This window comes from Euleptes europaea, chromosome 18 (genome assembly GCF_029931775.1).
Source record: "Euleptes europaea isolate rEulEur1 chromosome 18, rEulEur1.hap1, whole genome shotgun sequence".
In the NCBI taxonomy this organism is placed as follows: Eukaryota; Metazoa; Chordata; class Lepidosauria; order Squamata; family Sphaerodactylidae; genus Euleptes; species Euleptes europaea.
In genome coordinates this window covers 32,218,020-32,230,367 of record NC_079329.1, presented here as the reverse complement: position 1 = coordinate 32,230,367, position 12,348 = coordinate 32,218,020, and the positions used below count along the sequence as shown (strand labels likewise).

Genomic DNA, 12,348 nt, shown 5'->3' with positions numbered 1-12,348 from the left:
ACCCAATAGAAGGCAGCCGGCTGCGGCTCTTTTGCCATGGCCACCCACATAATTTACATGACCACTGCACAGCAGTGGAAACATGCATCTGTTCAGGTCTGGCTTGCCCTTGGTGGGGGGTCCTGGCCCCCGGCCGCTAGTTTCCAAGTGGTGGTGTAGAGCCAGCCCTAGAGGCTGAATATGTGCTGTCGACTGACATGGGATATCAAATTTCTGGAACTAGGACGGCCACGCCAACAGCACTCCCAAGCCAGCCCCCACCCTACGTTCCTCCATCACTTGCCCCATCACCACCAATGCTCCAATCAGCCCTCATCACAGGAAGGGCGCCCCCTGCATGGTCAACGATTGAGAAGATGCTGCCCTCTGGTAGAGGTGTCAACATCGGCTCTTTGTTGTCACCTGCTCTGCCCGTGGCCTTCACCATCCTTCCAGTGACAGGGACTGGCAGCTATGTACCCCTCCTGCAAACCAGGCCAAGCAAGCAGCGAGGCGACGCGCATATGGCGCCCTCCCGATGAGGCTCGGACTTCCAGTGGCTCTCTGGCTGGGTTGCAGTCCTCGGCGTCCAGAGCAGGCCGCTGCCTCTGAGGACATGGAGGCTGGACGCTCCTTTGCCTTCCGTTCCCCCTCCCTGTATGGGCTCCGATTCCCCAAGGGGACGCGGCCTCCCCAGACAGGGTTGGCTGCCCTGCCAACCCATTGGTGGTATCAGTGTGACAGAAGGATTTGGAGCTTAGAACCTTTTGGCATGCATCCTGCCCTTGAAAACTTCCTATGGTAGAAAACACAGATATAATCATTATTTTTTTCTCTGCATTAGTGGCTCCTTCTTGTTCAAATCAGGTCTCAACACAATGATGTAACATTTTGGAAAAAAGATACATCCCAGTAAGCCAGCACTGGAGGCCAAGATGGAGAAGACTTCCACAGCCACCATATATTTCCCCTTGGTGCTCATATAAGTTGGAACAAAGGTCATCCACACACTGCAGAAGACCAACATGCTGAAGGTGATGGATTTGGTTTCATGGAAACTATCTGGTAACTTCCTGGCTAGGAAAGCCACAATGAAGCTCAGGACTGCCAGCAACCCCATAAAGCCCAGGACACAGTAAAACATGGCCACTGACCCTTCACTACATTCCACAATGATTTCTCTACTTACTGAGTGCATATCAAAATCTGGGAAGGGAGGAAAGGTTGCAAGCCACACAGTACAAATAGTGGCCTGAAAGAGGGTGCATGAAATTACTATAGAACTGGCCAATCTCCTCCCCATCCATTTCCTCATCCTGGACCTTGGCTTGGTAGCCATGAAAGCGAGAATCACAGTGATGGTTTTGGCCAACACGCAAGAAACAGCCACGGAGAAAACGACGCCAAATGCAGCTTGACGGATGAGGCATGTCACTTTCTCAGGTCGACCAAGGAAGAGCAAAGCACAAAGGAAGCACAGGAAGAGAGAGACAAGGAATGTGTAGGAGAGGCTCCGGTTGTTGGCCTTGACAATGGGGGTGTTCTGGTGCTTCACAAACATACGTAAGACCAAAGTTGCAATGAAAGAAAAGGAAAGAGAAAAAATAGCCAAACTAATGCCTAAGGGCTCTTCATAAGACAGGTAGCTGATGTCCTTTGGAAGGCATGAATCTTGGTCATTGTTTGGATAACAATCTTCTGGACACTGGAAACAGTAATCCATGTCTGAAAAATAGAATAAGGGGTTGTTATACAGACTTAGGTATAGTGCTTCTGTTTTATGATTGTACTGCCACTTTGATGTTGATTACTTATGTTTTTGTAAGCCACTTTGAGTCTTGCTTTGCAAGAGGAAAGATGGGTAAACTGTTCCAATAAATACCTAAATTGCTAAACATAGTGCAAAGCAATCAGCAGCCCTCTATCCTGAATGAAGACTGACAGTTTGAAATGGGAATAAAGAGTTTTCACTCTGCTCATTCAATTATAGTTGTAGTAAGTCATGCCCAAATTGGGGCAGAAGTTGCCTGAGTTTTACTAGACAACTCGGCAAAGGAATCCCTACTAAATGAGAGAAGGGGGTCTTTTATCCCTGAATATCAAAATCTGGGAACTACCACTCCTACCACAGCCTTTTATAGGTTTGCTGTATTTTGTTTCCTTGTCTCCATCAAAGCAAATGCTGTACACAACAGCACACACTTCAGGAACTATGTCAAACTTCATCCTCTTATCAGGTTATCAGTGTCATCACAGAATAGTGAGTAACATTTGTAAACATTACAGAAATGTGTTTCTGCATGCTGTAATATTCACGTTCAAGATTACAATTACAGACTCTTTGAAATCTATGAAGTGTATACAATACCTCTTACCTGTCTGGTTTGAAATCTTCCCTTCTGGACATGGAACACAATCATAGCAGCAAAATGGCTTCCCTTCTTTCTTTGCCCTACTGTAACCCCGAAGGCATGGTTCATTACACATGGAAAGGGGCAGCGTCTTTTGTAAACAAAAGAGAAGAATGTTGTAGCATTCAAAACATATACTTTGGAATATTGTTGAAGGCTTTCACGGTCTGAGTTCATTGGTTCTTGTAGGTTATCCGGGCTGTATGACCGTGGTCTTGGTATTTTCTTTCCTGACGTTTCGCCAGCAGCTGTAGCAGGAATCTTCAGAGGAGTAACACTGAAGGACAGTGTCTCTCATGTTCTTTTATCGATGTTTGTAGCATACAAACAAGGATAAAAGAACATGAAAGATACTGCAGACTTGGCCAACCTGAGAAATCAGCAGTGGCTGAACATGGGCTGACCCAAACAGGACACTGGGTCTTATTACAAGACACTGAAAGGCTGGACAATTCTACCAACTATTTTGTCAGATTGCACAGAGAAGCCATTGAAATTCATAAACATCAGCACAACTTTAACAGAAAAGAAGAGAGTTTAAGAATGAATAAGGCTTGGCTTCCTGTCCTGAAAACCTCCAGACTAACAAATACTACAGCCCACAATAGCCATGTGGATTAGCTTTGGATTCCACATGTTAACAGATCACTTCAGGATACAATGGTTCCATATTAACATACCACACCCTCATTAGCACATTATATTGATACTTACAGGTCAATGATTAGCACATTACCTTTGATACTTTTTGCAGGACAATGACTCAGCTCAAACCCAACCCCTTTCTGATTATATATTACTCTTCCTACACCCTTGACACTGAGAGACACTGTCCTTCAGTCTTACTCCTCTGAAGATGCCTGCCACAGCTGCTGGCGAAACGTCAGGAAAGAAAATACCAAGACCACGGTCACACAGCCCGGATAACCTACAAGAACCATATACTTGGGATAACCAAGTAGGGTCGTGCAAATTTTTTTGGTAAATTTCAGGTTCGGGTTTATTGGCCTTGATTATTATTATTTTTTGTAAACCTGGAATAAGCCAAATACCCATACTGGTAAATTTTGGTATTTGGATTATTTCCAGGTTTACCAAAAAATTCAAGCCCATTATATTATATGGGTATAGTCTGGGGATCATTTTTGGAGGTAGAGTCCCCAGTTTGCTGCGTGGCTGCAAGGGACTCTCCTTGGATGGTCACCAAAGTTTGGTGAACTTTGGAACAGGGGGTCCAAATTTATGGGCCCGCAAAATGGTTGCCCCCATCCTCCAGGCATTTGCAAGCTGACCTGTCTATCGATTTTCAGGTTCAGAAGTTAAGTGTTGCCGAGGACTGGCAGAAAGAGCTGATTGGAAGTCTGGTGCCTCAAAGTCTGGAGGCTGCCTTTTATCTGGGGCACATAGCATGATGACCATGCAAATTAGCTTCCAAACTGAGGGAAGACTTAAGGAAACATGTGGGGTATGAAGCAACAATGTTCAATGCTGTGTCATCATTTCTGGCTAAACCCAGAGGTGGTTTCACAAAGCTCTAGATATTTTCCTGATCTGTTTGGGTTTCAACGTAAAGACTGGAGAATTCCTAGATCACTGCAATGTCGCTTTGCCTCATCCTCCATTTTTTGCTACAACTGGGGTGAGAAGCCAGGCTGGCAACCCTAGCTGGAAGAGTTCTATTCCAGAAGATGAATAATGGACCATGCTTCTTGAAATGTGCTTGGACCCTACCTGGTTGAACCTGCTGGGCCATATGATGACCTCTTCGTGGATGGTGAGCACTTTGTGGGAGGGAACTCCAGGGTCTACCTTCCCAACTTTGACTCTAAGGAAGGACTGGTTTGGGAATGTGATCCAATTGATAATATCAAATCCAGCTATTAACTCTCCATTTTGGTTGAAGGCAACCTTTTCCCCAGCACTATCATTAAATGAGACATTTCTCAGAAAGAGGTGGAGCTAAACAAGGAGAGGGAAAGTAAGCATTAGGCTTTAGCAAATGGTAGAAATACACAACAAGATCTGTGTTGTCTTAAAGATAAACACAAAAAGAAACAAGAGCTCATGTTGAGAAAAGCCCTTTCAGTTAGGCCTGGAATCAAATTAACATGAAACCCAAAGTGGAAGGAGAAGAAGGAAAATACCATACTGCATATACATGACTAGCAAAAGGCCGGTTGATAGGGCATGGTATGAATCCCTTGGGACAATACCACCTCACCAGAATTTAGTATTTGTTAATTGGCAAAATTTGTATCCCACCTTTCTGCCTTTAGAGGGGTCCCCACGGAGGCTAACATTTAAACGTGCATAATAAAATCACATTTCAAAACCATTAAAATCATCACCCGCCCCCCAAACACACATTATTAAGCAATTTTTAAAAAACAGAGTTAAAGAGTTAAAACGTTGGTTAGGAAGGAGAAATCATTGATGGAATGCCAAATGAAACAAACATGTCTTCATATGTTGGTGGAAGAAGGGAACAGATGGGGACAGATGAAGCTCCATGCTTCCAGCATAACTGGTAATACTAAGTTGTAGTCACCATGCACGACCAAAATAATCTCAGGAAGCATGTTCTACATGTCTTCTAGCCATAAACTATGGTATACCCAGTACACTGTCATCATAACAGCAGTCGTGGTAGAGACACATTTTACTCTACAGTCTAGAGCATGTTGATGCGCCTTCATATATGATGACCTTTCTGTCAATAGACTTCTCAGGATATTACCTGCAATGGATTTTGTTCCAGAAACTTCCATTTCTCTCTAACCCTTATTGAGTATTTGAACCTCAGTAAATGCATGGCATGTAAGGCATATGCTACAGCATAGACAGCATTATACATACTGTAGCTGTGGCCAGTCATTCTCATTTCAAAAACTGTCTTGGGAAGAATCTCCAGTTTCTCCCTCCCAGTACAGATGTGCACTACATTCTTGTCTACCATAGATGTGGGGAAAGAACAGGCAAATGCATTTTCCCAGAAGTCCCTGATGAAGTGATCTTCATTTTCCTGTGTAGGATTTCTCATCTGAATAAATCTTTGGAATCCAAGGGATTTCTTGGAAGGAACTGAGAGAGAGATTGCACCATGGAGGAAGTGTATGCTCCACCCTCTTTGAAAGGCAAGTGATGTGAACTCCATCTCAGCAGTCATAATCCAAACTTTTCTGTTCACGGGTATATCCTCAAATGCTAAAAAGTGCAGAAATGATCTCATAGCTGCCATGGTTGAAGTTTCACCATGGATCACTAAGGCATTGGCTGAGCTTCTCATGGCAGCCCTGAATATTTCAGTCCCTTCTGATATCCCATCAACAATTTCAGTGGAAAAAGTAATGATGGGAAATCTTTCTATGAAGTCGAAGCAGATATTTCTCTGTGAAAACAAGGGAAGCACATCATGTACAAAACTCGCTCCACTGGGATTATCTACATAAATCACCCCAACCCATGTCCAACCAAAATGCAGCAGCAATCGGAGAATCCCCAAATATTGATGGGCCGCATTTGGAAACATATGGTGAAAGGAAGCATCTTGGGTTTGGCCATTCTTAACTGGAGTAGAAGCATATGTAACCTAAGGAAAGAAGATACAAAGAATCACTACTAAAATAAAAGGCAAAGCATGTGTGAAAGAAAGAGAAATATATAGAGAAGTATAGCTGCTTACCCCTGTGCCCATTCTAGGGGTCTGTGAAGGAATGGGCTTCTTTTCCCTTGAGTTTTAGAGATAACCTTTAAACCATTTTTCCCCTTCCTTTCTGGGCAGGAGGAAGGCTGGAGGCATGGCAAGTGCTTCCTGGCCCCATCTCAGCCACCTTCTTAGAAATGCAGATGGAGGTTTCAGGAGACAAAACAGTGGTCAACCCCCCACCCTTCTCTCCAAGCAGGAATCAGAGACTTGGAGGTTTTAAAATGCCGTAAGGGCTCCAAGAAGCAAGTTCCTGGAGGCACCAGGAAGAGCTTCTTTGACCCAAGTTGACCAGGATAGTGGATGGAGAAAAGGATTAAAACTGCTGAGAGCCAGGAGAGAGCTCTCTTTTGGTTGGGGCACTCAGGGAAGACAGAGCTCATCTGAGGCCTGGAGGAGGCAGCCATTTTGACCATGTGTTGGCCCCAGGCAATGAAGAAGACTTCAGGTAATGGAAACTTGGTGGAGACTTAGAACATCCTAAGCTTAAGAGTCTGTCCTATATTGCATCATCTGTTAGGGCAAGCATAAAGAGAGGGACAGAGGGACTGCATTTTTTCTCAGTTCTTTTGAATCCCTTGCTCAACCTGTTGCTGAGCTAAAAGTATACTTGAAAATGTTTTACTTCTGATAAATACTTTTTAATTTTGACTGCTGACTGTAGTTCTCTGTGCCACATAGACTTCCGCCAGCTTTGAACATGCTACTGTAAAACAGGGGGGCCCAGGAGGGAGGGAGGCTAGCAGGTAACAAGCAGCTGTTTCTCCACTGGCAACCCCAGGCAGTATTTCGTCCCCACGGTGCCCAGAAGTGGGGTACGTGGGAGACACCGAGGTTAGGCCTCAGGGTTTGAAAGGGATCCTGGGAGGGATCCTGACCCCCGCCCAAGTGGGCAAGTCCTATCATGATCAGGTGGTTGCAGCAGATACCTGAAAAGAGAGAGAGGCAACCCCCTCCAGGAGAGGTGGAGAATCCCTGGGAGAGGGCAGAATGGGGACTGCAAGTCTGAGGAAGGCCTGTTCCGCCAAAGGGTCAATAAGAGCTGCGAGAATGCAAAGGGAACTCTCAAACGCATGGCTTGCCTTCCTCACATGGATGGTAGGATACTGCTTGGCCACAAGTCTCAGCTTTTGGTCAGCTAAAAGAAATTTTCCATCCACTATGACTATGATGCCCTGACCTGGATGGCCCAGGCTAGCCTGATCTTGTCAGATCTCAGAAGCTAAGCAGGGTCAGCCCTGGTTAGTATTTGAATGGGAGACCACCAAGGAACACCAGGGTTGCTGTGCAGAGGAAGGCACTGGCAAACCACCTCTGTTAGTCTCTTGCCATGAAAACCCCCCAAAAGGGGTCGCCATAAGTCGGCTGCGACTTGACGGCACTTTACACACACACACACACACACACACACACATGACTATGATAGAGGTGAACTCCCCAGCCACAACAAAAAGCCACAGAATTGAGTGAAGGAATTCTAATATCTTGTACTGCCTGACAGCTTACATACGTGAGAGAGCAGAGGAGAGCAACCCCATTACTGGACTATAAGAACCTAGGAGATAATTTTGAAGGATGTTATATCACATCTAATCAGAGTGAAGCTTTTTTGACCACTGAGGTTTTATATTCCCTCAACTAGAATGCCATCTGCATCACTAATAGAGATGTTCTTTCAATTATATATATATATATATATTCAAAAAATAATACAATCCAACTTATTCGGCTTTTCATAAAGCTTATCTTTCCATATATCAGTAAAAAACAATATTTGCTCAATGTATGCCTTCATTAAACACAGATAATAAAATTGACTCCCCCCCCCCGGCTTTCTCTTACCCATTTCTTAATCCAGTCACTCCTTTATTTTAAAGGTTGTCTATTCCTAACATACTAATGTGTTGTCAAAGGCTTTCACGGTCAGAGTTCATTGGTTCTTGTAGGTTATCCGGGCTGTGTAACCGTGGTCTTGGAATTTTCTTTCCTGACATTTCGCCAGCAACTGTGGCAGGCATCTTCAGAGGAGTATCACTGAAGATGCCTGCCACAGTTTCTGGCGAAACGTCAGGAAAGAAAATTCCAAGACCACGGTTACACAGCCCGGATAACCTACAAGAACCAATACTAATGTGTATTTACTTATGATTTTCTATTTATTTCTGTCATCTATTATATACCCATTTTAATATATCATCCAATCACCTTAATTGAGATGTTCTTTCAATTAAGGTGGCTGAGAATTTGAGTGGAGCCTCAGCCTAGTTGCAGAGCATCTGCTTTGCATGCACAAGGTCCCTGTTCAATCCTTGGCATCTCCACTTCAAACGAACAGGTGATATATGGTGGGAAAGACCTCTACCTGCTGCCAGTCAGAGTAGACAATACTGACCAAGAATCTGACTTGGTATAAGGTAGCTTCCTTGGTATTTTACATTGTTATATAGGAAGCTACATGCATTAAAAACAACAACAACAACCATGAACTACTTTGTTCCTTTTCTTTCTCTGTTAAAAGCTCCTTGATTCATAAATATTGAGCAGCATACTTCTAAATCTATTGTTTAAGGGATATAACAACTGAGATCCATTTTGCCTCTGCCAATTTAACCTTAGGATCTCTGTCACTTAATAAATAGGGTACTAGCTCCAACACAGAGTTACTGGTACAATCTGTTAGAAGAGGAATAATATATCTTGATCTTAGATCCTCATAAAAATGACATTCCAGGAGCACATGTGCTCCTGGAGAATCAATAGAATCAGAAGAACATGGACAGGTTCATATATCTAAGATGCAAAAAAAAACAGAACAGCTAGAACAAATTCATTTAGCAGTCAGTCATTTAATTTTATGCTACTGAAAGATCCATCATCTCTTGACTTCCTCAATAAGATATTATCGCAGCACTCAATCCCAGACAATCTCTTAGGGTCATCAGCAGACATTTTCCACTTTAAAGACAGAGTCTATAGATCTGATGCCCTGATATCAGATCACTGATATTGAAATCGTAGACTGCCCCCTGGTTTACATTTTCCAAAGCTGACCATCTTAGAGCTCCCTACTTAGTCAATATTTCAAATCCAAACCTTACAGCAGCCTTTACATCCCTATGCTTTCAATCAATGCTAACGGCTGTATTGGCCGGGCGCTACGGTCGAATATCAAAAGGTCAGCACTTTTGTATTTGTGGATCAACTGTTCTGTAGGATTTACATCACTATATACTTAATTTCCTTCTGTATGTGGAGCCTAGGGCTAAATTTCTTGCCAGGTTGGTTTCTGGTATAAATACTTGTTCTAGTGTTGAGAAATTAATATTTTTGTTAACAGACTCCCTGTTTGCCTTGGCAGCAAGGAAAATAAGGTCCAACTTTGCTGCTAAGAGAGCCGATCCTGTGAGTTGATTTTAATGGTTGATAGGTCTTACTAGTTTACTGGGGTATCACTGCAATTTTTAGCTAACATTGTTTTGCATTCTACTATTTGAGAATACTTTCCTTTTTATTATTATATATTTATAACTATTATAGATAATTGCTGACCTGTTTGTAATGGCCTATGGCTGCATGCAAATAAAACATTCATTCATATATCTAACTTGCATAACCTTAGAAGGGTTAGCATTCAGTCTAGCAAGGAAAAAAACTCTTAAGACATGAGGAGAAATAGGGATAAGCAGGCAAGCAACGTGGAGGAGAAATTCCAAAAAACTGAGATGAGCAAACACAACTATTTTGTTCCATAGTCCTAAACAGAGTAGACAATACTGACCAAGGATATCACTTGGTATAAGCAGCTTCCTGGGTATTTTATATTGTTGTATTGGAAGCTGCATACTTTTTTAAAGAACCCATGTGAACTATTTTGTTCCATAATTCTAAACAATCCCAAAGAAAGTTTTTTCTAAGACAAGAGTTGACCTTCAAGTGACAAGCAGGGCATACCTCTACTTCTGTTATGCCTCTTTCTACCTGGAAAGCATAATATTATAGCGACCAGCCAAAAGGAATTAACAGCCCATGACAGAAGCACACATGTTACCTGTGGAATCTTGTAGGTGCTTAGAATGGTAGCCATTTCGTCACAAGAAGTAGCACTCGGTCCCCCAATGACAACTACCGGATTGCTGTGGGAGCCACACTTGTAGTTGGGGATGAATCTGCCCAATGTGGAGAGAAGTTCCATGGATGCCTGATAGGTCCTGCTTGCGCTGAAATAACTGTTATAGATGTTGAAGCCAAGGGTGATGTTGGGTAAGAGGTGTGGATTCTCATTGATCTCCTGAATGGCAAACATCAAAGCCAGGATGTGCTGATAATTCTGACTGAAGACTCTGCAATCACAGTTATATTGTGTAGTTGACACTGTGTTGTAACCTGTGTCACTGGCTACATTTCAAATTAGTATATTCCTGCTAGCAACTTTGCACTAAAAGATAATGTTGCGCTAAAAGGTGACATTTGTCCCCAGCTCAGTAAACTGGGGAATATCACTGGCAAATGACCCAACACTTTTGAATCCCCCGAAACTAGCCCATTATCGGCTAGCTATGGTCAATCAGACTCAAGCAGGTGTTTTGTTTGTTCTTTTGAGGGTTCATTTATTTTGCTGGGTTTTGTTTCATGGATTTACAGTCCCCTTGTTCCTATGAGCTATAGAAAGGCACTGAATAAATGTTGGGGTTTTTGCTACCAGTCAACGCTGATAAGTGCCTCTCAGCTTATTTGATGAATTCAGTGTAGGTCACCTTTCATTGGGAGACTAACAGCCCATTCCTGAGCCTTAAGGATGAAAGTCCTTAGGAGGCCAGGAAGGGGCTGCGCCGGCATTTGTGCCTCCTGTGCCGGTATCACTTACATTGTCCAGGGTGGCACGGTCGCCTGTGGGGGGACCCAGACACCATTCTCCCGGCACTGCCACAGCAGCCCTGCCCAGGGACGCTGGCTGGGCCCACGCTGGTGTTCTGGGGCATGCTGTTCCTGGGGCATGCCGGGGGACAGAGTTGCCAATAGGCAGCTTCCTGACCCCTTTCACCCCGGTACACCGTCAGCGAGCACAGCATTGCTTTTTGCTGGCGTGTTTTCAATTGACCCTTACGAAATTCACCGTATGGTTCAAACTGATTTAAAAGGACAGTTTTAGAACCCCCTACATGGCAGACATCACAACATACAGCCTCAGAGCAGCCCTTACATCACTGTGTATCCAAACTATGCCCACAGAGCTACTTAGGATATTCTAAGTCTCCACCAAGTTTCCAGTACCTGAAGTCTTCTTCAGCGCCTGGGGCCAGCACATGGTCAAAATTATCATCAGATATTGACAGATTAATCTATTTTTTTATTAGATAGGGACCCTTATATTTCCTGAAAAATTACACTATTTGGCCTGGCAGCCAAGAAAATCAGGGCGAAGCAAATTTCAAAAGGTGGTAAAGCTGGATAGAGCCAAATGGGTGTATTTTAATTTCTTAATTTCCATATTCTTTTAATGATTCTGGTTTTGTATATTTTAATTTGTTGTTATATTGTTTTAGATTGTAACGGCCTATGGCCTTAAACAAAAAATTTGACCTTGACCATTTAAAAATTAAAAACCCTTCAAAAGGCTTTTTAAAGCCTTTTGGCAGCAGTGGAATGGCTTTAGAGTCAAGTCAAGTTTTATTTCAATACAATATCAGCTCTAGGTAAAAATCAAAGTTAGGTTAAAATAATAAAATAAAATAATAAAAGCTGATGATTCTGGAAGGATGATTTGAAGAAGAGGAGGAAACATTTTCAGTTCGCCGTTTACAAATCCCACTAGACCGGAGGCAGAATTTGGCTACTTGAATGGTTATCTCCCGAGAGGAGTCTGCTAAGAGAAGGGAAACTTTAGCTTCTTCCGTTCTCCCAGGAAAGGATCACAATACGGGGAGAATGTACTGTGATCTTATGGCATTGTAGAAGGGACATTGCAGCAGAACATGTTCTATTGTTTCCACTTTTGTTGTTTTGCATGGGCACAGTCATTGATGAAAGGGAGTATGGAGATACCTGCCTTCCAGGAGAGCTGAAGGTAAGGCACTGAAACACGCAAGAGTAAGGGCCCTTCGATATTTGAATACTTCCAGGAGTCTAAAGTACTCTGCAGGATAGAAAGATTTGATGTATTGCAAGATGATTGAATATTTATGAATCTGAGCTTTAGAGGCTGCCTAGCTCAGGAATGGGCTGCCATGCATGTTCATCATCTGAGGCATCTAATGT

At 43.2% G+C, this 12,348-nt stretch overlaps 1 protein-coding gene across 1 annotated transcript; it reads right to left on the bottom strand.

The window, feature by feature from the left end:
* Positions 1 to 802: 802 nt before the first annotated feature.
* Positions 803 to 11,088, bottom strand: LOC130490849 (vomeronasal type-2 receptor 26-like). The gene is made up of 5 exons (XM_056864656.1): positions 10,958 to 11,088; positions 10,142 to 10,433; positions 5,128 to 5,979; positions 2,355 to 2,481; positions 803 to 1,704 (listed from the first exon to the last, which is right to left on the bottom strand). The coding sequence occupies exons 1-5, from the start codon at positions 11,086 to 11,088 to the stop codon at positions 803 to 805; spliced, it is 2,304 nt and encodes a 767-aa protein (XP_056720634.1).
* Between the last annotated feature and the right edge of the window lie 1,260 nt (positions 11,089 to 12,348).